Raw genomic sequence first — 25,629 nt, 5'->3', positions numbered from 1 at the left:
TCTGAGGCAACATTTACCCAGTTTGGGGTTCTGATACAGATCAATAACTGGGAACTCTGGAAACTCCAGCACACAAACTCTCATCCAGGAATTGATTACAACACACCAGGTGAGCTGTGTGCATAAAGCCATATTTTGACCTATGGAAGCAAAAACTCCATTTGTGTCAGTAAACCTCTATTGAAGTCAGTGGGGTCATAAGTAATAACATTGTACCACAAAATGTCATTAAATAAACAAAAGACATGGACTGTTGGGGCATTCAGGATTAACCGCCTCTGATTATGTGCGATAGTCTAACAAAAAACCCTTTATCGTCCCTCCCAAAGACTTTAATGTCAAACACTGGATATATGAAACTGAAATAGTTCGTTTTTATTCAACGCAGCACAAACGAACGGTACATTATAAAAATATGTCACTAAAATATATATAAAATGTCCGTTAACACTGAACTAGCATTTGAAAGACATTAAGAAAACAATTTACAATAAAACATTCTGAAAATGAAAACAAATGTACAAACACACACACACCGATCTGTTCGTGTTGCATCCAAGGCAGTGTAAATGTTGGAGGCACAAAAATAAAACTAGACAGAAAGGACTTGTCAGTGCACTTAATGGTAGACAAGGTGGCACATTCAAAAATTAAAATCATAGAAATGTGCATTGCTTGTTGCAAAAACATCATCACCTAGGCCAAGGAAATAGCCACATGAGCTAATGTCATTTCCAAATGATCAAACAATACTTGGCTGGCACCTTAACTGTACCAGTGTAATGTAATAATACTGATCTTATTTAGATTTGTCCATCATGTTGCCAAAGAAGTTGGTTTTATGTAAATATACAAATGATAGAAATTTTAAAAATACGAAACAGTTTGAGAAATTCTTGGAACGACGTGTAACAGACTGTTGTGAAGCAAATCCATACTTTAGTTCATGTATTTTCTGGTACACTTTAAATAATTAGCACGATCAAGGTTGCTCCATTTCTTTCTTATTATCTGTACATGTCAGCCAACTGAGCTTCCTTTGACCACCTTCACCACCAAGTAAATAAAGTATCATACAACGTCTTCATCATATGGAATATAAAGGACACATATTGTCATATCCTGGTGCTGATGACTGCATAGTGACTTTCCCACTTTAAGTGAGTAACTTGAGAAAATTCAGTGATTACACGTAGCTGACATGGCTGTCACATGTTCACGAGATTGTATGCGCAAGTGTGTTTCAGTGGAAAGGCTGCGCTGCACCCACACACAGCCACATGGTGGTGTAATGAGGCCATGCAGACTGCTGCATGTGCATGTGTCTATTAATGTCCTTATGTGTGCTTACATGTAGCGTGTGTGTATGTTTTTCATTATCTCTGCAGGTGGGTCTACATGCTTACACAAACATGTTTCTCTAAGCATTAAGACTGTACTCCTGCTTATAGCAGCAGGGTCGGCACACGGCGTTGACTAAACCATTTCCCAGCTGTAAGAGACAGATGATGAACTCCAGCACAGCCAGGCCCAGTAACACACACAGCAGAGTGACGTTCCACTCTACGATATGAAGCGGCTGAAGGCACCGTGACCAAGTCTCTGGCTGCAGCAGATACCTGGGATAGAGAGGGAGATTGCGTCAGCAGAGAGTAGCTCACAGACAAAGCAAAGCTAAAGTAATGCAAAATGTTAGTAGAAATTCAGCTGCTGGAATAATTCATAATAAAATGAAACTGATAATATTAGAGTGAGCCCCACAGCACAGAACAGCACCTCCTTACCTGCCCCCCTGTTCTGCAAAAGGGTACGACCAGCCAAACGAGGTGAAACACTGGGGTCCCTGCACTAAGGCAAAACCTGATACGACGAAACAATAACCAGACCCCACCAGGCCGACCACAGCTGCCAGCACTGAGCCGCACATCTGTGGAGCAACAGACAGACACACAGAGACGTTTAAGAAGAACATGAGTGGATGCTTTGTCAGTATTTTTGTGTGACTTTTGTGTCCTCTTTCATATGAATGAATGTAACCTGCTTCTCTTATCCATTTCACACATGAGATATAGAGGCAGCTGCTAAACACACACACACACACACACACACACACACACACACACACACACACACACACACACACACACACACACACACACACACAGCTGCAGCTGTGCATGGGGCCTGAGTGGTGCAAGCCAAGCTGATTTTGTTACCTAACAATGGGGCCGTTGTTAAATGACCATAGCTGGATTAGCATTTGCATTCTACCGCATAAGGGCAAAGTGTTGGCTTGCTTAATGACAACTCTGAGTATTACTCAAAGTGTTGAATCAAAAAACAGGAAATGATGAAGTGAAATTATTAAGCGTTCAACCAAACAGTACTATATTTAAATTTAAGTCCACAATATCAGAAATTGAAGGACAGCTAAGATATAACAGCCTGATTTTATTAGCCTGCAAAAGCAGTTTTTGATGCAGACATAATGAAGCTCCTTGTATCTTCAGTAGATTTTGATTCATAACTTATCAAGTGTCTCACCATTAGGCTCTCATTCCAGCAGCAGCTACATTTCCCCAGAGTGATGAAGACCACAGCTGGAATCAGCATCTGGAAGTACAGAGAAACACAGTGTCACAAACATTTCTCAACAACAGCAGGTTTTCAGCAGCAGTTTTTCTTTTTTGTTAATTTTTGACAACTATTAATGAAAAAAGACAAAGGTTATGAGCTGGAAGTTTGATTCATGATTACAGGATAATAAATCTCTGATCTTGCTTCTGTTTGCTGATGGTTACTGGGAGCGGCCCCAGTATTTTACCATCTGGATGACACCTGTGTCACCATCTCTGCAGCCCTACAAGTCAAGTCCAAACAAGACTTCTATAACAACACCAGGAACACAAAGCTGTAAAACTCTTTGCACACTAGAATCAAATGCTGGATAGATGACAGCAACAGTTTGAGCTTTAATGGGGCATGGAATTTATAATTTGGCCTGAGCCAGAATAATGGATCTTTTGTTGCTTAATCAAAATGAAGTAACTGTTTGAGGGGCATTTTAGGACATTTAGTAAACAAGTTCAGATTTATGGTTTCAGATTTTCAGTGCGGCAAAACTTTTATTTAAAGTGTCAACTGTACTTAGGTCAAGCTGAACAGAATGCTAACACATGCTAATATCACCAAAAGCTGCAGTTCCTTAAATGGCCTCCAAAAGTGAGTTAATCTCCATAGACCTGTATGTTAAAATGTTCAACTTCACAGCCAAGTTAAACATGTTCACAGTCTGGTACAAAAGGAGTTTTAGTTACTATAGCTAGTTTCCTACAATGGGAATGATATATATATATATATATATATATATATATATATATATATATATATATATATATATATATATATATATATATATATATGGAGAAAAAAACTAACAAAGCAGATGCATAATTAAGGACATGGCCACTTTGAATGACAGGTGGGTGGCGTCATAGAGCAGTCTATGGCTCAGAGAAATTTGCTCCACCTCTTAGCTCATTAGTTTTGAGTTAAACCTTGGTTTTACACCCTTTGGCACATGCACAGGTGTATAGGTATTTGATTTTCTGGTCCACTAGGAGTGCGCTGGAAGAACGCCATTCCAAAAAAGCACAGTAGGGTGGGATCTGCATAACCCATGCATGAATAATGCTGATTTTGTACAATGAACACAAACTGTTGGCTGCACGTAGGCATCTGGGGGAGTTTGCACAGGCTCTGGCAAACTTAGGCAGATAACAACATTTACATCACTTGTTCCCTAGCAGAGCCCTGTGCACTCGGGGGGCTTGAAAAGCATACTACTGATTATAGCTGTCTACAACTAGAGCCACCACACTGGGGTTCAAGACCATTGCTCAGGAAACCTGTGGTTCCGTTAATTGTCAGTCAATGGTGCTACATCACCAATCAGTAGATCATGCCTCTTGCATGGTACAATAACATCCAAATTGACTTCTTGAAATGTTTGAGTCTGGTTCACACTATCAAATGGACAGACCAGCTTTCAGACATCCCTGTTCTGCTCAGATGTGCTATAGTTCACTGTAGCTGGCGTTAAGAAAGAGTGTTGAGCAAACATGATTTATGATGTCACGTTCTAATGCTTACTGAGTCCTGACAGTGCAAGTGATTACAGATGGGCCCAAGATGACAGCAGCTACGATACGGTTTCCTTGTAGAGTGCAGAAGAACTGCAGGAGAGACACAATGTTAACACTACATCTGTTTGTTGCAGAGATTGACTGTTTTATTTTTCTCTTTTCCCTTTTTTGTCTCCTCTTTCCTGTGTTGTTGTCTCCTTCTGTCCAAGACCTTAAGTCTTATCCTAACAGAGGGAGGAAAGTTCCCAAGGTTTCACACACTTACAAACACACACACACACACACACACACACACACACACACACACACACACACACACACACACACACACACACACACACACACACAGAGAGAGAGAGAGAGAGATAAGAGAGTAACTACACATCCCGGATGTCTCCCTAAAGCACTATCCTTGCAGAAAGAGAGACTGAAGGGAAGTTCACAGCGAGAAAGGAAGAGAGAAGGAAAATGGAGGGAGGTAGGAGTGAAGGAGAGGAAGGGAGCAAGCTAAAGATAGACGTCTCTCAGAGGGCTTCAGTTTGCTCTTTGACTCCTCAACATTTTGTCATTTCCACAAGGATAGAAGAAGGCTAAAGAGGAAAAAATAAGGACAGTAAGTGATAACAGACAAAGGGAGGGGGGAAACTTCAATGAAGACAAGACATGTATGTAAATCTCTCAAATGAACACAATGTCAGGTGATAACTCAAACACAGTGAACACGCTACACTAAATAGAGAGCAAGGCCTTTATTTACCTTAAAATCCAGACCGAATATTGAAGAGTGGCTCTAACCAGAGCCTTCTAAATTATGTTGCTTTAAAAGTTTTATCACACTTTAGAAAGGGATGTTTACTGCTTATAGCAGTTGAAGGTGAATAATCTCTACACTTTTACAGCAAAACATCTACAGCACGTGTATTTTACAGCAGCTTAACAAACAGAAAGCACAATTAAAGGAGAACGGGCCATATGAGTCAATATAGCGCAGTTTATTCAAACCGGACTTCTAAACTATGATCAGGTTCTTGTGGATGTGAATAAGGCATTTTAAGAGTTCTGAATTCTTACTTTCATAACTTCAGAGGCCTTAATGACATTTGCTGATACCTGTCCTGTTCTTTTCAGGGTTTACATTACTTGATCATCCATTTCTGTGCAGATTCATCGCTGCACTCTGAATACTGTGCCACCAAAGGATTAAAAACCTGGTGCATATTACGCCTGTTTTGGCAGCTTCACACTAACCTCTGCAGAAATTAGCAATTAAATCAGTCAAATATGAGCAGCTGAGAAGTGATTCTAAAAACATCTATTTCTGGAATGTTTGAAATGTTCTTTTGTTGTATAATTTTCTTCACAGTTATATCCTGTACTAACACACTGTGCAAAGGATGTAAGCATTCTGAGTGTTTGCCCCCCTGCACAAGTATTTTAGAGATTTTAGAGTTGTATGTACCCAGTGCTGATCAACAAGTTTATCTTGTCGGAAAAATACAATCTCTCCTCTGTTTTCTCCATAAAACCAAAGTAAATGAACGGCTCCTTTCTGCTCAGTCAGAGCATAAACCCATCAGATCAGCAGCATGCAGAACAGACGGATTAACTGTGGCTTCACACAAAACTACATTGTTCACAATAAACAACTGCGAACTCACTCAGACTGAATGATTCTGAAGAGCAAACAACTGACATTTAGGAACCTTTTGGTTTAAATCACATGATGTATGAGTCAGAAGCTGCATTTGTTTACAATCTATCATGTGGAAAAGAAAAATCATAAAAAAAAGTGATAATAAACACAAAGAAAAAAGAAAGAGGCATCAGTCTACATACTTTAACACTGTCACTGCTGTATCTACATGTACCAGTATCTGTCAATCTTCCCACTGAATAAGGGAGGAAGGGAGGTGACACTCGCTTTCACATCCTGATGCTCTTTTAAAGGGCTTCGGTTTCACTGCAGAGTGGTGACTTTCAGAGTCTCATGGCTCAAATGCTATCAAATGCTCTCATTCATTTTGTTTCAGATGAACAAAGTTGTAGAACATACAGCAGTCAAAACATGGATTCTGAGAAAATCACTCCATTTGATTCTAGATAAAAAGTGAAACTCATTTATAATTAGTTTCAGTGAATTTCTCTGCTAATCTAACAGCGATGGCTTCCACCACGTGGCACCACTTAACCTCAGTTAAACCCACAGCCGCTAAATCTTTTTAGTCTCTGCCAGGCACAGTAATCCAATCTGATCATCAAACATTTCAAACAATGTTGCACCATCACCTCTTTACAAAACTGCTCTCTTCCTGCCTTTACTTCTCCTAACTCATTGTGGTAAAGTTTTTTTTCTGTATATCAAAACTGTATATCATAAAGTATTTCTAAAATAACATCCATAAAAGCTTGTTCCCATTATTTAAAGAATTATAACATACGCATTCAATCTTCAAATCCTTCAAAAGCACAGGATCAAAATTTTTGAATAAGTCATCATTAAATCTCAGTCACCCCTTGTTTAGTTTGGATACCAGTCATACATTAATGCTACCTCCACCCAATAAAGCAGCAGAAAATGGAAGGTGAATGGGAACAAAGTGTAACAAAAACTTGCAAGGATTATTTTTTAAATGATGTATCAGATTTTGTCTTCAATCTTATGTCGAACAAACCAAAGAAAATATTCTAAATGTTTTTATTATTATTATTTTAATATTTCTATAGAAAAAATATTTGGAGGAAAATACAAGGATTCAATTATTTTAAAGTTCTCAACACATTCTAAGCTCATTGTGAAGCCAAACTATAAAAGAGTTGATGTTAAAATTTTAGGAGAGGATGATCATAGTACGCTTTGTGATCATAGTACGCTTTTTTTAGGCACAATGTCATTGAAAAGCTAGTGATAACGTAAAATTATGGGAGCTTACTGTGCAGTTACCCTCCTCAAAACACATCCCCTCCATTACAAGCACCAAAAATTTGACCCTCAGATAACTAAAGTTCACCTCCAGAAATCTGATCAGACTACAGCTGAGAAATCTGAATCATTGGCCTTCAAAAGTATACCCTGCAAATATAACACATGAACAATCAGAGAGTTCCATCATCTGAATAAAACTTAAGCACGTTTTTTTTGTACTCACCAGCAGCCCCCCACCTCCTAGTCCACCAAAGTACCAGATGTAGCTGGCCAGCCGGTCCTGCTGCATGTAGGTGATCTGTCCCATAGGAAACAGCAGCAGCAGGTTGGCCACAACACAGCAGAGGGCCAGAGGCAGCAGAGCCAGGCCCAGGGACCTGGCAAAACCCACCGAGCAACACATAGCTCACCCAAAAACACACTCACAACCGCAGGGAGGAGAGCACAGAGCTGGAATGGGCTGAGGAGGGCAGAGAAAGAGAGAAGGAAAGAGAGGAGGGCAGGGTCGGAGCAGCTGGGGAGCCAGGAAGCCAGAAAACAAGTGACGAGAGCCTGCTGTATGTGTGTGATAGTGTGTAAGAGTTAGTGTGTCAGAGCTGAACAGATCCTCCTTCCTTTACAGACGGGGTTCTGCCATGACACGACGGACGTGAGGAAGCACACTCACACTCTCAGGAAGGGGGGCGACCAATGGCTGCACAGAGCTCAGCCAGATATATGAAAAATCCCACAAGTGTGTGTCAGCGCGCGTGTGTGTGTGTGTGTGTGTGTGTGTGTGTGTGTGTGTGTGTGTGTGTGTGTGTGTGTGTGTGTGTGTGTGTGTGTGTGTGTGTGTGTGTGTATGAGTGTTTCCCACAGCCTCTTAGACAGCAGGGCCTCATACAGCACTCTAAAGAATTAATTTCCCTCAGAGTGACCCAGCCATAACAGCAGGTCGACATGTTTAAATACATAATCAGGGCATTTTTTCCTAATCCCTTTTGCCCACATGGTTCACACATTGTTCAGTAAACGTACCCAATTATGAGTAAATACAACAGACTTACAACAGACAATTGTCTCATTGATAATATTAATAATTTAATCATATGTAGTGTTTAAAATGGAATATAGTAGTAAAAAAAAAAGCTTATCACAAGTTCCAGCAGCTCAAGGGGCTTTCAGTATGCAAATATAGACCAAAGGCTGTCAGTTTATAATAAAGCAGAAGGATGAAATCATTGCTTGCTTGATTGCTCAACTGGCAAAAAAAAAATTGGCAATAATTTTGTTAATTAGTTGATACTTTAAGTTAATGTAAGCAAAAAGTTTTCAAGTCTCATGCTGAAGTCTTTGTTTGACAGAATATCTTTGATGGAAGAATAACATGGTCATATTTTTATTTTTTTTTTTTTTAGGATTTTCTGACATTATGTATGTCTTGTTTACAGACAAGGAACCAGAGAACTTACATATTTGTCAGGTTTAGATGTTTGCTCTATGTGCCTGACATTTATTTTTTTGTATCAACTTTTATCATGTTTACTCTTGTTTTTATTAGTTTGCAGCTTACTTGCTAAATACACTACCATTCAAAAGTTTGGCGTCACTTAGACATGTCCTTATTTTTGAAAGAAAAGCATTTTTTCAATGAAGATAACAATAAATTAACCAGAAATACAGTCTAGACATTGATAATGTGGTAAATGACTATTCTAGCTGGAAACAGCTGATTTTTAATGGAATATCTACATAGAGGTACAGAGGAACATTTCCAGCAGCCATCACTCCTGTGTTCTAATGCTACATTGTAGCATTAGACAGCATTAGAATAAAGATGTGAGTTTTCATGGAATATATGAAATTGTCTGGGTGACCCCAAACTTTTGAATAGTGTACATGAATTGTCTAATTTGCTTGTCACCTGAAAAGCCCTTTTAAGGGCATTAATCTGTATAAAAAGTGATGATTTATTAATAAACTTAAATTTTATGATGCAAAAGAACTCTATGCATTCGTGTGATGGTGGTAAATTCTTTTGTACTTCACATATGATATATGATACTTTACCATTGCTGACTGGAAATCTCGACATCCCCATAAGACACAAAGACAAAATATTTTGTTGTGTAGCAATTCCAAACATGAAGGTTTAAAGCTGGTGTGTGCATGGTGTTATCTATTGTCATTTAACAAATGATTATGATGTATCTGAATTCAGTCGTCATGACTGTATTACTACATGGTTACTACATTCCATACTCATTGTCATACCACATCCATCTTTTGACTCTTTTGCATTCATTTTTGATCTCAAGTACTCTACTGTTCAAAAGTTTGGGGTCACCCAGACAATTTCATATATTCCATGAAAACTCACATCTTTACTCGTGTGCTAACATAATTACACAAGGGTTTTCTAATCATCAATGAGCCTTTCAACACCATTAGCTAACACAATGTAGCATTAGAACACAGGAGTGATGGTTGCTGGAAATGTTCCTCTGTACCTCTATGGAGATATTCCATTAAAAATCAGCTGTTTCCAGCTAGAATAGTCATTTACCACATTAACAATGTCTAGACTGTATTTCTGATTCATTTAATGCTATCTTCATTGGAAAAAATACTTTTCTTTCAAAAATGAGGACATTTCTCAGTGACTCCAAACTTTTGAACGGTAGTGTAAATGTTGTGTCTTCCACGGTACTGATGTTATGACCACAGTGTGGTTTGAAGGACCAGTGCATCCAAAATGTTCATTTAATGTTACAAATTGTAAATAGGGTTGATGTCCTTGGGTAAAGATTTATCTTTCTGGGTCATAATGATACAACAACTCAGCAGGTCTATGTAGGGCAATAGGACACAACATGACTCCCAGTAGTGCTGTGTCAGAAAAAGGCCACATATGCTGTATGTGAACATGTGTGTGTTTGAGGGGCCCAACACACTGTGAGCTGCTTTATGATCCAGCTGGAATGCAGCACATCCAGATAAACTGCGATGTGAGCTGGAGCTGACCACTAACGACCTGCACTAATGAGCTGTGTTGGTTAAGGCAGATTATGTAAAACAGAGCGTGTGTTTGGCTGGCAGGACACACGGCCCTTTATTGGAGTGGTACCAGGCTGTCTTTGGAGCTGTAAGGAGATCAACACTGAAACAAAGTCCAACACCATGTTTATATATCCAGAGATTTGTGTTCAAGTGGAAATACGTGTGAGACGCTGGCTCCTGGTTACAGCAGGTTTGCAAGCTGTTTACCGACTCACTCATATTTCTTCACACAACTACAAGCCATTGTTTATATTGAAATATAATTTACTCTGTCTGCGTGCTACTGTATTTATGTTTGTCAGTGCGGTGCAGCAGGGCATCTCCTGGTGACTACAAATCCACCAAAACATAAAGCTCATATGCAAAAAAAGTCTGCTTGAAAACATGCAGAGCAAATGATGCACCACACTGTATGTCCTAAGAGAAACTACAAGACTACAGCCCATGAAGTGTCTAGAATTGGTTTATCCTATGGAGTGCAAGAATGCTCACTAGTGAAAAAGATTCAGATTTCTAATAGTGGTGCTTCATAAAAAGGTCAAACAATAAGCAAATAACAATGAATCACTCTCAGGGTACTGTACATAGAAAACTGTTCAAACGCTACCAATAGTTATTCAGATATTTTGTGCAAAGTTTTGCAACAAAAATAACTAGAATTCAGTGCGCTCTGAGTACCCACAAACAATTTATTTTGGGGAAATCTGCTCATTGATTATCTTCTTTAGGTCCTGCTGTTGACAATTAAGTTCACAATTTTTAAGGGAAAAAAACAATTTATTTTGAACTGTTATGGTATACTAACGCCTGGGGTTCCAGATCAAAGTAATTCAGTTACAGCAACTTAAACCACTTGTGCATCTAAATTTATTTGGCGTGTGTAAAAATGTACAAAGACGTTGTGAATAGACGAAGCGTATTTTATTCATAGATCATTTAAAGTAGAGACTTTAAAATGATTTGTTGTTCATAACAGCAGAAACAAATATACTTCAAAATGTAAAAAAATATATATTATTAGTGTATCTGAATTTGATTTGTTTTTAAAACTGTCAGGCAGAGTATAAATAGGACTTTTATGAGGAATGAGAGACAAATATGTAATGAAATTATAATTACCAGTTTCAGTCCCGTTACAGAGACTGAAACAATTATCTCAACCAGATCACAGAGTGGAGGAAAGAGTGGAGGCATCTTTGATATGAAAGTAATATAACGCTCCAGATGTTCTCCAGATTTAAGTCAATCAAACAACAACTGTTATGAGAAATAAGTTTTACTACACTAATTTACATATTGGTCTGCTTTTTCTGTACGTCACAGACTGCATTCAGTAAATGCATATGATCTGTAAACATACAACAGGAACATCCAACCAACACTGATACAACAACATGATTAAATAAGGCACTTCATAATGGTTCAGTGTAGCTGTTTGGGATTTGAGAATGTGATAAACCTGACTTTTTGTCAGATACTGCCTAGCATTAAAATCATTTGGCTGAATCAAACAGCTAAAGGAAGAAAGTATTCGCATTTCAAAATATCACAGTCAAGCCTGTACTCTACACTTCATTTGTGTGAATTTCTCTTTGAAAAGTGCTGACTGATTAATCATTACGTTACTAGTATCCCAGAGCACATCCGTCCCCTCTGGGGTCTGATCCCGCCCACAGCACCCTGGATGGATGATTAGGCTGAGTGGCTGACGGATTCCACCAGTCTCCCACTGTGATGATCTGTCCCCGTCCAAACTGGGACCTCTTGTGGCCTGTGTGTATCATGAAAGGTAAATGGGAAACAATCAGATTGATCATTGTATTAACTGTCTTTATGTCAGTATTATGAGTTGCAAACAAAACATCCCAGCAGGCTAACACCATGAGATTAGGACTTCAGGTGTGATTGTGCTAATACAAAATCTAGTTATTGTCTAAAAGTAGTGATAACATTTACCTGAGGAAATGAGGTGGCTGTTAGACAGCATGGAAGATACATGCAGATGTACTTTGAACTGAGGAGCACAGTAGTGAGCATCCTAACTTAACTCAGACATAAGACTACAAGCCTTTTATCTACTCTGGTGTTTTCATTTGCACAACTGACTTCCCCTCTTGACGTCCCTTTAGTTTGCCCCTAGTTATGCTGCTATAGGCCTAGGCTGCTGGGGAACCTCTCTGGATGCACTGAGCCCTTCTCTAACTACCTATGTATTTACTATATATACCATTATTGCATTACATTCACTCTGTTTCTTTCTGTGTCCTTTCTCCGAGTGTCCCTGGTCCCAGAGCTGGATGCTGGATGCTTCAGATGTGTGGCTGTGTTTTATGGTCCTTGTGTCCCACCCCCCACCTCTCTATCTCTACCCCTCTATCTGTATCCCTCTATCTCTACCTCTACCCCTCTATCTCTACCTCTCTACTTCTTCTGTCCCTCTCAACCCGCCCGGCCAGCAGGCAGATGGGTCCCCCCACATTAGAGCCGGGTTCTGCTCGAGGTTTTTTTCCCTGTTAAAAGGGTGTTTTCCTTGCCACTGTCGCCTTTTGGCTTGCTCTGGGGGTCAGGCATATGGGTTCTGTAAAGCGTCTCGAGACAATTTGACTGTAATTGGCGCTATATAAATAAAATTGAATTGAATTGAATACACACAGGCCAGAAAATGGCTTCACTGGTTAGTTTGGGAGTTGCACAGCGACTCTGTGGTTAGCACTTTCGCCTTGCAGCTAGAAGATCCCCGGTTTGCGTCCTGGCTTTCTCGGGATCTCTCTGCATGGAGTTTGCATGTTCTCTCTGTGCATGCACAGGTTTTCTCCAGGTTATCCGGCTTCCTCCCACAGTCCAAAATCATGCTGAGGTTAATTAGTAACTCTAAATTGTCTATAGGTGTGAATGTGAGTGTGGTTGTTTGTCTCTATATGTAGCTCTGTGATAGACTGGTGACCTGTCCAGCGTGTCCCCTGCCTTCGCTTCGCCCTTCGCTTTGCCCCAAGTCAGCTGGCTCAAGGCTCCAGCCCCCCTCCCCGACCCTAGTGAGGATTAAGCGGTGTATATATAATGGATGGATGGAAGGTTAGTTGGTTAGTTTGGAAGTAAAATTTAGTAAAACACAAATATATTAAGACAGCTAGAAAAAACTGTCTTTTGAATTTATTCTTCAAAGATTAAAATCATGAAAAAATAACATTAACAAGTACTGTCAAGAACAGTTCGATAACTGAATTTATCATAAGGAATTTAAGCTGAGGTAGGCAGTGTAGTTTTAAAATAATCACGCAAAAATTCCATAATAACCTTTTAGCATATTGTAATTCAAATAGTTTAAGAGGAAAGGAGACTTCCGCACCTTCTCCTGGCTCTGTTTTCAGGCTTTAGAAAATCTAGTCTGTGATCTTAGACTTTGGCCAATCATAGGTCTTTTCAGCCAGATTAAATGGGAGAGCATGAAGAGCAACAAAGTCCACTGCGAGGGCAGGAAATGGTGGTATAATGAGTAAAACGGTGGGCTTTCACTTAGAAAAGGGTTAGAGTGGACAAACCCCACCCATTAGATTCTTGAACAGCAGTTCTGAGGCTCGGTGTGGTGGCTATCCAGGTTGTTTTCTCCTGACTAGATCCTTGCTTGTGTTGTATCTACTCTCAGATGTACGTTTCTTTGAATAAAAGTATCTGCCAAATGAAAGTGTAAAATTGTAGGCTCTGGTTGTTGCAGTCTTGGCAGTGCCTGACTCCCCCTACCGTCTGGCTAATCCAAGGATGGGAAAAGGGCTGGTTTGAGCGGAGTTGAGGTGTGTCATTCAAATGTCTTTTGGTGATGGAGAGTCCTGTGGCAACACCCACCTGTCATTCAAAGCAGTCATATCCTTAACAGGGAAATTAGCTATAGAGGCCAAAACTATTTGTAGAAGGTTGTAAACATGTTTCTTCTGCTGTAAAGTTGGCCATTTTAACAAGGGATTAACTAATTTTTGGAGTTAGTCTCAAATGGACATTCAATGAACTGCAGTTTTTTGGCATTTCAATGTTGACTTCATTTTTTTTTCCTTTTTTAGATTTCTACTTACCCCAACTTCAAGTATTCTACAGGTTCTATTTTTAAAGGCATATGTTGTCTTTAAAAATCTATAAAAATGGAACACGGACTGTGAGACTACATTTTCCATAAAACTGGCCAATGAGATTAACCTGAAATGTTCCTTTCTACACTGTATTTTGTGTTCTACTCGGCTACACAGAGGCTGAATGTACTATCACACAAAATACAGTCACACTCTTCAGAAAAGCCTGAATTAGGCGTGTGAGCCAGGGAGGGGAAGAGGAACAAACACAACCATCCTATTTGCAACAGGAAGCAAAAGGGTTTATGGACACTGTGGTCTAATGCCACTAATCTAAAACTAGCAGTTATTTCAACAATGGTCTCTTCTGTTTATGACTGTTACTATACTGAACATCAATATAACAATTAAGGTAATACATTAACTTTTGAGGAGGCCATGCATGTTAATAAATTTGTCACAACTTAAAAGAAAAATGTCACCTTAGGTGCCAGTGAGTGACAGATCTTGAAAGTTTTCTCTTTGTATTTTATAATAAATTACATGAGATCTATCTTCTGGAATCATGGCATACTTCACATGTAAAAAAAAAACACTGTGCAGCCATTGGAAAAAATAAGCTGTGCACATTAAAATTACCTGTAATTGGCCAGTTGACGATGTGGCCCCGTCTTCTCAGATCCTCGGCTACCTCCTGGTCGACTCCTTCCTCCAAATTAACCAACCACTGATCAGCTAGAAAGACATGTGATCAATCAGGATGTGGGCATCAGCTGTGTTTTTTATACAAAACTGTCATAAGTCACATTTGACACATATTTTTTTAATATATATTTTTTTACATCCGGTTTTAATTTGTTAATTAATTCTAAATATTCTTTTTGTGACTGGTATTTAATTATTAAACTTATATAATCGTTACATTATTTTATTTTATCTGCTATATATAGTGTATTATAATAAAATAAAATTAATGTCAGAATGACTCACCTAATCAGACACATTATTTTTAATTAATCAAGACATGATGTTGTGCTAGGTTGAGCATTCAAATTATGATAAATCTCATTTGAGCTCTTGTGAGTATGTGTTGGGAAAATAAGACATACTTTTGTTGTCATACTGTACGTAGACTCTTGGTGCATCCAGAGCTTGTTGAGGATTCATCCCAAACTCCACCATGTTCAACAAAACCTGAACACAGCAACAACATTCAATATCAGCATGTTCAAAATGTATACTCATAAGGTTAAACCAGATCCATCAGGGTACGTTCAAGTAAATTTTGATACTTAAATGTAATGAAAAACAAAATGGACAAATCAGTGGCTATTTAAAAACAAAAATGGATGGACAATAAATGAAGAAATGAAGAGCATCTTTACGTGAAAGGTAATTTTCTACACCTCTCATTCCACCTGACAGTCTTGATGACTGGATACCTGGATGTGTCCTTGTGGTTGCATAAAAGCCCCCATCACCCCGAGTGCAGCGAGGAGCTGTGGTTTTTGTGATTTGGTTGCAGAGTCAGTGAGAAGCGCAGGTATTATGGTGTGATATGGCCGCTTCCCCCCAGCAACACAGTTAACATTGTCATGATGAAGAGAAAAGCTGGCACCACGATTCTATGAGAGGGAGAAAAAGCTTTAATTGTCACATTATAAAGACACACACCAGAAAACAACCCCATCATTTAGTCCAATGCTTTTAGTTCTATGAAAATCACACAGTTACATATTGCCATGTAAACACAACTGTATGTCTTCACAGCTTCACAGGCAAATTCACAAATGCAAAACAAAAGCAAATGTTTTATTCCTGCTTATGTAAGATACCTTAACATGTAAAAACAGGACAATAAAATATGAAAATCTGTAGCTTTTTCATTCACATTCGGTTTTATATGTCCTAAGCCTCACATAATATAGATGGTACTCAATTATATTTCCACACATGTTGCTATGTCACTGGACTTTTTCATTAGTGAATATGCTCAGCAAGTTTTTATTTACTGGCAAATAAAGGTTTGACAATACCGCATATGTAGAGGCAAGCTGAGAAAAGCAGGTAAAAGTGCAAATGTGAGTTTTTTCAGTTTTCATTTATGTCTGCTGACAAATTTGATTTGAAAGATATTTTAAAAACAATGTTTGTTTATTAATGTTGTCTATGACTTACAAGCCTACTTCCATTTAAAAATGCACAAAATGAGTTGCATGAATCCTCCTCTTTTGTGTCCATTAGCAATACTGATGACTACTTCACATGCACAGAAACAAACACATACTCTGTCTGTCAGACCTGTAGTGAGAAGCCACAGTCCTTCGGGACGAGTCCACTCCCAAAGCCCATATAGGTGCTGTTGACAAATGAACATGCATTCCCTTGACTGTCAATCACACAGAAGTACACTGTGTCACTTCCAGTCATCAGGCCAGGCTCCACTCGCTCCATGGCTCTACAGATTCACACACAAACAATCAAAAAACACAGATAATTATAGGTGGTATACAGTCATGTGACAGGTTTTTATCCTAGAAACTATTATTGTTGGTTATGTTCTTTGTGTGGTTGCCAGTAATGTCTGGAAGTTCTGAGAAAGGGAAGACCTAACTGGACTGAGAAGAAAACTTGTGTTGGTCAAACAGAACTATCAGATTTTCTTGTGCTAAATTTCCAATCTTACACAACAAAGATTATCAGAAATACAAGGCTGAAGGTTTTTCCTATCTCAAAACAACTTTCTTGGCAGATTTTCATTTCACTTACAATGACAAAAATATCGCAGTGCAGTAACTCTGATATGTAAATTCCTGCTTTGATCGGATTTTTATGGATATTATTACATTTTCATGGATATAGAATGTATTACTATAGAATTAAAAACAGCAGCCACAACAACAGGTCTGAAAATGGATAATGTATGTTTTTTTATGTGCATGTGTGCAAGAACAAACGTTAGCACTTTATTATGTTGTTTTATATTTTATAGTCTGTTTGTCTGTTTGGCTTCCAGCTGATAAAGACCTAAAGTTCAAAGTCTACATTACTGACCAGTCAATACGCCTTGTTGCTAAAATATACACCCACACACCACACACCCCGTGTATGTGAGGGATGAGGCATGAAGGGATGGGCGTTAAGGTCAGGGGAAGCAAAAGTCTACAGTTCCTATCTAAAGTCAACAGAGACCGACTGGTACACACTGGTACTAACAGAAACACACACAGAGAAACACACACCTGTCCATGCTGATGTGCCCCGCTCGCTGGTGGCTGTAGCTCTTGTCCAGCAAGGTGTCTAAAGGGATGGTCACATGATGTGGATCGCCAAGGTAACGCAGAGCATCTGTTAGTGCCAAACGCACAGCCTCCACCAAAACATGGATGTAGTCAGGACTGTTATGACCTGCAGCTACACACAGAGAAACAGATTAGTGCCACAGTTATTCCACAAACAGGTCAGGGACAAAATGTTTTGCTTTTTTGGGGGGGGATTTCCCACCTTGAAAGAAGTAGAGCAGCAAACAAAACCTAGTTCAAACTTGTGCATATGAGTGTATATATAGTACAAATAAAATGTACAAAAAATAAACAAAGCAAAAACACAATTTGTAAAAAACAAATCTACATCTGATTTGCAAAAAAATGTGTAATAGAAACACAGATTAACATTATGTGGACATAATCTGGTGTAATGTCTTATTTAATCCACAGTTTATCCCAATTTTTTTGATCTGACATGAGTATCTGAGTCTTGATATTTGATGGTGAGATTTACTTCTTGAAACTACAAGAATCATTAATATGTTAAGTGAAATCTTCATAGTTCTAATTACTGTGTTGTTTTTTTACTGCACTTCCCAGAGAACAGTTAGCCTCTTATTTGTTTTGTTCATGTTTGCTCAGGTGACAATCCTACATGTGTTCCAAATATATTCCGAATTGAAGCATCCTTAATGATTATCACATCACTTTGTATGAGACAATGAACGATCCTCTTGAAAGATTTATCAAACACAAAGTGTACAATCGAAAAAGTAAAGATATATGAACTTTCAAGCAACTGTCTGTTTTTTTAAACTGGTCAGTGACAAATCTGCAGACAGATTTCACAAACACACTTTGCTATAGCTGCAAAGGTTGCATGACTGAATCAGAAGATCAAAGTAAAAATTTAAATGCAATAGTTATGCAAAATGAAGCTCAAACATTTTAGTAACTTGACATCTTCAATGTGACAATGGCCAGCTGGTCATCCAATGACCGTACTGAATGTTTTGTCTCTAAATGCCTTGATTTAAGCATGTCATGAGTCACTGTGGTTTATGTGTCAATGATGTCGTATGTTAGGCGATAGACACAGTCGTCCCAGGTAACTGTGAACATCGTTTTGACCCTAATGCCCTAAAGTCAAAGATCTGCTTCCGGTAAGAGGAGGATCAGAGCCAGTTAGGACTACATAAGTTAGACGTCTGATTTAAGTCTTCTCTGCCCAGACAGTCCTGAATCAGTCAGATGACACACAGGAACAGTGAACTGAGTCAAAGTTTCAGGACTGGTCTTTCTTTTTCTTTGAGCAAGTAACCTACTTTGAATAGAGCCATTACGCAAAACTCAACTGTGTTTGTCACTATAGTAACAGTAATAACTGATCTGCTAATCAATACTGTGTGGCAGTTAATGAAACAAATGCACTGCAAAACTTCAAACTTCCTGTTATGCTGAACAGCACTGAACCAAAGACAGTCAGACACCACAGAAGTTGATGGTTTTGTAGTGCTCAAAACATTAAAAAAGTATAAAAACATCAAGAGCCACTTTTACTCCTAGAAATATTGTCTCTTCTACTAACTGCTGACATACTGCTGTTGAGTTTTGTTTTTTTGTTGTTGGGCAGCACTGAGGTCCATTCACCTGCAGTGTAGTGTGGTGGGGGCATATACTGTTTACAAAAGATGGATGTCCAACTATGATGTCACCAGTTGGTTTATGGACTACCATACTGAGGCGTTTGGCTTTTGGCCGGTACCATCTTTCTCTTTTGAAACGGGACGTAATGAGTGAGGGGCGTAGGAGACTAAGAACTTGAAGAAACTATGATAATTGATATGGTAGCAACCTGTCAATCACAAGGTAGCACAATGTTCATCCTTTGAATACAGTCTATGGCAAAAAGTCAGAAACTGCCCTACATAACACTGGAAATATCTGTTCTGTTTAAAAGCATGTTTGGTGGGAATTTAGGCAAACTACCACTGTGATTCATTTGAAATTGAATTTGTCTCATCTGCTTCCTTCCAATCAATATCTGCTGTGTGTTTGAGTTTCCAGCATAAACCATAATGCATCTTAATGGTACTTCTTTGGTGTCTCTGTAGTTACCTTGAAGTTGAGGAAAGTTCTCCAGGATGTTGAGCAGCAGCAGGGCAGCCAGCCCCTGACCGTTGGGAGGAAGCTCCCACAGACGCACACCCTGAACACACGACAAAGGCATTCACTCTGCTGACCCAGTATTACAATAAAGACAAAATCATCATCTCTGGTTGCTGACCTTGTACTCTGTGCTTATGGGGGTGACGACTTCACTGTCATGACTGCTGAGGTCATCCAAGGTCAGGACTCCCCCATTCTGGTTAATGACGTCAACAATGGCTTGGGCCACTCTGCCCTGGTAGAAAGCTGGTTTGCCACCTTCACCGAGCTCCTGTCGATATTATCAGTACATGTCACAGTCCAGGCAGTGTTATAGTCGCTCTACTATTCAATCAGCCTATTACAGAGTTTATCTGTCAATCTACAAGTTTTAAAGCCACAGTACAAAACACAAAAACTTTTCAAATATTGTGGTTAGCATGATGTAATGCGACAGGAGTCCAGTGTTTGAAAGGGCTGACCACTGCCGTGTGTACCTACCAGCTCAGTCAATGTTATCAAATGAATTGAACGAAAGATGGTGCGCGCCAACGTGTGATGTTGCTCCACAAGGAAGTGACACACCGTCATCGTTGAGGAATGACCGTTAAGATACCATGAAGACCACCCATCAGTGAGGGTGAAGTCACTGCTATTGTTTCTTCTGTCTCAGGTTAGTGAGTGTGCGTGTGTGTGTGTGTGTGTGTGTGTGCGTGTGTGTGTGTGTGTGTGTGTGTGTGTGTGTGCGTGTGTGTGTGGAGACAGCTGTCATGGGCGTACTTGGCTGTTTTCTTGCATTATTACATTACAAACAACTGAGTGATGTAGGAATACAGTAGAGCATCAATCGGTGCATACTTTCACAGTGACACACAAGCAGACAAACACACACTCACATACACACACAGTGATGTCAGCTGTAGCTCTATTGAATTCTCACTGACGGGAAAGTACGGAATGAGTGCAGCTTTATAAATATTACATGATCCACACAGAAATGCATGCACAATGAAGGTCATTTGTGGAACAGGAAAGTTGAGGTCTTGGAAAAAATGTGCCACATAATTCAAGCTAGTTAGTGAAGAGTTACAGTAACACGTTATAAAATTTAAATTATAATTCAGAGAAAATTCTCTGACAATATAACCTATCCGTTTTTTGTTATGACTCGACTCACTAAAAGTTTGCAGCTTTATTCTGGGTTGTTAAATCAAACAGTTTGCAAATTAAATAAAAGAGTGACACAAAAACGTACTTTAGAAGAGTTCTGTAAATTTTTTGATTAGAGTAAACTGAATTATATCAGACCATTAGTTTCAAAATGTATGTTGCGATTTTAAAAAGAGGCTGTTCACAATTTAGGCATTTATAGACTGCTGATGTGTTTTAATGGCAACAATCAACTAATTCATATAAACTTTTCTTGTGGAAAAATTGATGTTTTGTTTGTCACAACCAATACACGTTGGAGCTACAGGTGAGTTGTGGAAAAGTGGCTTCATTTCTGATGATTATTTCCGAAACTAAAATTTGTCATCATTGGAATAGTTGCAAAATACATTGAAAATTAGCGAAAGTGTGTTAAAACCATACAACAGCCTAAAACTGATTTCCAAAGCAGGTCTTTTCATGTCCTGAATCCTTAGAATCAGTTCCTTGAAAACATTTCTTCAAAAAACTTGTTCTTTGAGTATTGTACCAGAACTAGCTGCAACATGGCTGAACAGCTGAACAGTGTATATCCCTCATGATTTCCACCTTCAAGAACCAGGGGTGATGACAACACACCAAACTCTGTTTATAATTCTTGATATTGTTAAAGTTTTCTCACTGAATAGTGGAGATGAAACCGAGTTTTTAATCACTTAAATCTTTTTAGCTCATCTACTGTTCGGCATTACTTTTGAACTTGCTGGTCCTGATTCAGCAATTTGAGCTCCTGACTAACACTCAAGTGCTCAAGTTAACTGTAATACACTTGGTAAATGAGTCACTCAGTCTCACCTTTCCCTTCCTCGGTCTTGTTTTCCTTCAATATAAAGTCTAACACGCTAATGGATTCAGGGTAATTGCCCAGTTTGCCCCTGGGTTCATCCAAGGTCTTTCCATATACAGGGCTAAGTCAAGTTTAAAAAAAGCAAATAACGCCACGGACAGAACACAGCGATTTTACTGAGGTTCTACATTGTTCTGTTTCCTTCTTGTCTGAATAACAGGAGTTCAGAAAATAATGGCTCAGTGCTCCTCACATGACCTATGAACATGTGGCCGTTGTTGCATTTCAGTTTCAAGGATTTACCTTCAGGGTCCGAGCCAGGGCAGGGTTTTTGAACACTTGTCCACATTTGGGTGCATGACCATCAATCAGCAAGTCTCCACCTAGTTCCTTCCCAGCATCTCTCAGAGCAGTCACCCAGCTCGCCCACTGGTGAGCTGCTACCTCAGCAACAGGAAACCCCTCCTCTGCTAGCTCCACCGCCCCACTCAGGACCTCCAGCAAGGACAGCTAGGGAAACAGGCAGAGGAAACACATGCTTATTACAGGAAACCTCACTGAGCAGGAAGGGTGAGTCACTGTTTTGAGAAGAAATTGTGGAGACTAAAACTGATTTGCAATTTCCTAGGAGGATTTTCCAGAGAGAAAAAAAAACATGAAATTATTTGTTAGCAATCAGTAAGTTATTCCTCTGATAGCTAGAATACAAATATTTTTACATCCAATGTATTCTTTTTATATTTTCTAAACATTTCACATGCTCTGCTGGCTGCCAGTAATAACTGAAGAGGACGGCTGTCACTTGGCATTTTAATGTGTGACATAATTACTATATTACTGTTCTGACACCTCTTGTGTGTCAGTAATCTTATACCTGATTGCATTTGTAAGGAGAAAACATCAATATGTATATGAAACGTATGAAACCCTCAAAGTCTAAATCTGTGTTTTGGGGATGGAAATGCTCAGCCATGGCGCTGATGGCTAATTCCACTCATGACATGAATTCCAGCACATAAAACACCCATATGGACATGTCAACAAGATAAAACACTTGTTTTTCAACTTAGGAAGTCCTAAAGACTCTGTAATACCTTAATATTCTTTGAAGAAACTACATTTACTCTGAGACAGAATTTCATAAGGTTGTGCATGTTTACAATTTATTATTTAAACTTATTCTTCAAACACTTGCAGAATCTCAGCCTTAGATGGCCAAGTTACTGCAGCTTTGACCAAATAAAGAAAATATCCCCAGAATCTAATAGTTTGTCAACTCCTTGTTTATGCCACTTCAACTCAGAGTCAAGAGCCCAACTTGTGTTTGTGTGCATTGGAGGTACATGTTAACATGGTTACCATGCCTCTGTGTTTATGTTAAATGGCCTTTTGCTACTGGAATGTTGCACAAAACACACATTTATACATTGGAGAGTGACACAGATAGACAGCACAAACACACACAGGCAAACCTTGTGACTTCCAAACAGCTGCACAGTATCACACCAGCATGCAGGGGCCCCTGGCACAGTAACATTCAAAGCATCAAACACTGAAGGAGGGGTCTCTGCAGTGTAACCACGTCCTTCCAGGATGTCCAGCGTCTGAGCTCGGGCTGAACGTCCGCTGAGGACACAGAGAGAGGCTTGGCTAATTATTCTGGATGAGGGGGGAAAGAACAAAAGCAACAAAGGAGTCTCCACCTGCCATTAATTCCTCTGATCTCTCCAGTGTTTCCATTGTAGAACAAGCAGAAGGCGTCTCCACCAGGGCCGGTGCTGCTCGGCTCTGTCACCGCCAAAGCTGCTGCTATGGCAACTGCAGCATCTGCTGCATTGCCACCCCGCTTCAGGACATCTGGACACAAACACATACCCATGACTGATTGGTTTAAATCATTACAGCCTTCCTACCGTTAAAGTATGTAACAAAAGTGAGTTTTAGAACCATTGGAGTGCAAATTTAAGTACCTTTTCCACAGTATATTTTAATCTAATAAATAAATAAATATGTCTACAGTGTACCTCCACATGAGCCACTGCTTCTCATCACCAAATTACAAAAAACATATTATCTCACTTGTCCAAGTAGTATATAATCACGCATTCATATATTACAGTTACATACGATAGCCTGATATTTTTATTGCTGTGTACCACAGAGGTTACAAAGACGTTTAATCATGTGTACTGTCTTTGCGGTCCACAGTCCCAGCCCCTCGTTTTTGTCTGTGACATTGAGTACAATGTTCTTTACTTTAGTTTACTAGTATATATTAATGCAAATAGTTTTGATTGTATTACTACAGTTTTTTGAGATATTGATCTCCGGCATTTCCCCCTCTCTGACACCTCACTTGTAGTTTGTGAGCTCCACAAACAAAATTCCATGTACTGATATTTGCATATCAAATCTGAGGGCCACGTAGACAAATTAAAGAAATACTGCATAGATAGAATCACAACTTTAAAAGGGAAATGTACAGACCAAAGTGTAAATACAAGTATTAGTTAAAATTGTGAAATGTGTCACCTACTAATGCAGTGCAGTCTGTCAACAGTATTACGTTAATTCACAATCAGCAGCAAGCACTGGCAGTGCATGGTGTGAAGCTTGAGCTAGCTAATATGATTAGTCAATGCCCAAAATTATTCAATATCTATTTTAATAACCTACATATAAAATAATTTTTCAAGCAAGAATTTCCAAAGGTTGAAGTTTTATTGATTTCCTGTCTGTTATATGACGGTAAATTGAGTTTCTTTCACGGGTGAAATAAGTAATGTGAATGTGCTACTTTGGGATCTTTTTATTTAAAAAAAAAAAATATATATATATATATATTGCTTTGTGCTCAAAATGCAATGTAACACGTGCAGTATGGGGTCCTGTTGCATATAAGTAAGTATATATCAAAAATTACTAAATTTTTTTCCCCTGGGTCTCAAGAGGATATTAGCTAACAAGCTAACACATACATAGTAGTATGTATCAAGCTTAACAAGCTTTAAGCTAGACAGTCTTTTCACATTCTTAATGTTAAGTGTTTCTGGACTTTGACAGCTGCTGAGATCGTTTGCTAGCTTTTATATCGTGTCATGCTTAATTACTAATTGATTCTATGTTTACCTCTCTATGACATATGATCATACAAAAAGGGCAATGACAAAGGTATGCTTTATGTGTTCGCATTTAGCGTTTTTTTTTTAGTAGGTTTTTCTATTATTATTATTATTATTATTATTATTATTATTATTATTATTATTATCATTATTATTATTATTATTATTATTATTATTATTATTATTATTATTATTATTATTATTATTATCAGCAGTAGTAGTAACAGTACAGAGTTTTGTCACTTTGCTGAACTTCTGTTAAGATCTCCATGGCAACTGTTTTCCACTCACCGACTCCAATCCTTGAAGATAACGGCTGGCTGGACGCCGCACAGCCGTGTAAACACACCACAGGAGACCGACGAGAGGAGAACGTTAAGTCGGTGCCCATCCCGCTTTAACTATCAACTATTGCGGGGAAAAAACGGGACCAAAATGACGATACAAAATGAACCCTGCTGCACTTTTACCTTCGGATCGATTACTCTGTCATGTATTGAGTTTGCCTCAGCCAGGAAAAAGAAGCAGATCGCAGATGAGATCGATCATACTCGGGTTTCCACATGAGCGAAGTTTGAAGTTGATAGTGGAAATCCCCACATGCAGTACAATTATATTTCTATGAATAGAAAAATGCAACATAGTTTTACTGTGTTAATATTAAAAAATGTACTCAGTCTTGGAAACTGCAGTGGAAAATCCATCTCATCACAATATTTTCCTGTTCTTTCATCAGCAGATGAAGATGTAAAATTGTAGATGTTAATGTTTTAATTTTTTTTAGCCACATTAAAGAATTCTTATCCAACCCCCCGATGCTTTGAGGCTACAATTTCAGTAGACTATTTGACAAATGAAATAATGTCATACTTACAGTTTCTATTATCTAAATATAGATACAGTAGACTAATTAGCATTGCAATGTTATCTTT

The 25,629-nt window shown here is 38.8% G+C and overlaps 2 protein-coding genes across 2 annotated transcripts; both read right to left on the bottom strand.

Moving 5' to 3' along the window:
- Positions 1–352: 352 nt before the first annotated feature.
- On the bottom strand, positions 353–7,743 carry tm4sf18 (transmembrane 4 L six family member 18). The gene is made up of 4 exons (XM_023291363.3): positions 7,292–7,743; positions 2,545–2,613; positions 1,785–1,927; positions 353–1,619 (listed from the first exon to the last, which is right to left on the bottom strand). Exons 1-4 carry the CDS (start codon positions 7,469–7,471, stop codon positions 1,421–1,423), a joined length of 591 nt encoding a protein of 196 aa, XP_023147131.1. The 5' UTR covers positions 7,472–7,743; the 3' UTR covers positions 353–1,420.
- Positions 7,744–10,776: 3,033 nt separating this feature from the next.
- LOC111582603 (glutathione hydrolase-like YwrD proenzyme) lies at positions 10,777–25,194 on the bottom strand. Its single transcript, XM_023291365.3, has 12 exons — positions 24,989–25,194; positions 23,279–23,432; positions 23,048–23,201; positions 21,879–22,085; positions 19,719–19,871; positions 19,550–19,640; positions 17,408–17,579; positions 16,467–16,623; positions 15,608–15,790; positions 15,275–15,359; positions 14,805–14,900; positions 10,777–11,878 (listed from the first exon to the last, which is right to left on the bottom strand). Exons 1-12 carry the CDS (start codon positions 25,086–25,088, stop codon positions 11,733–11,735), a joined length of 1,698 nt encoding a protein of 565 aa, XP_023147133.2. The 5' UTR covers positions 25,089–25,194; the 3' UTR covers positions 10,777–11,732.
- Between the last annotated feature and the right edge of the window lie 435 nt (positions 25,195–25,629).

The sequence above is a fragment of the Amphiprion ocellaris genome, chromosome 2 (assembly GCF_022539595.1).
Source record: "Amphiprion ocellaris isolate individual 3 ecotype Okinawa chromosome 2, ASM2253959v1, whole genome shotgun sequence".
NCBI classification, from domain to species: Eukaryota; Metazoa; Chordata; class Actinopteri; family Pomacentridae; genus Amphiprion; species Amphiprion ocellaris.
This window is presented reverse-complemented; position numbering and strand designations above follow the sequence as displayed.

Coding starts and splice junctions, on each gene's coding strand:
- LOC111582603 (XM_023291365.3), bottom strand. CDS start 25,088: ATGGGCACCGACTTAACGTTCTCCTCTCGTCGGTCTCCTGTGGTGTGT. Junction 14,901..15,274: donor CGTACAGTATGACAACAAAA/GTATGTCTTATT, acceptor ATGTCTTTCTAG/CTGATCAGTGGTTGGTTAAT. Junction 11,879..14,804: donor CGTCAACTGGCCAATTACAG/GTAATTTTAATG, acceptor TGATACACACAG/GCCACAAGAGGTCCCAGTTT.
- tm4sf18 (XM_023291363.3), bottom strand. CDS start 7,471: ATGTGTTGCTCGGTGGGTTTTGCCAGGTCCCTGGGCCTGGCTCTGCTG. Junction 1,928..2,544: donor GCTGGAATGAGAGCCTAATG/GTGAGACACTTG, acceptor GTTGCTCCACAG/ATGTGCGGCTCAGTGCTGGC. Junction 1,620..1,784: donor TTTGCAGAACAGGGGGGCAG/GTAAGGAGGTGC, acceptor TCTCTATCCCAG/GTATCTGCTGCAGCCAGAGA.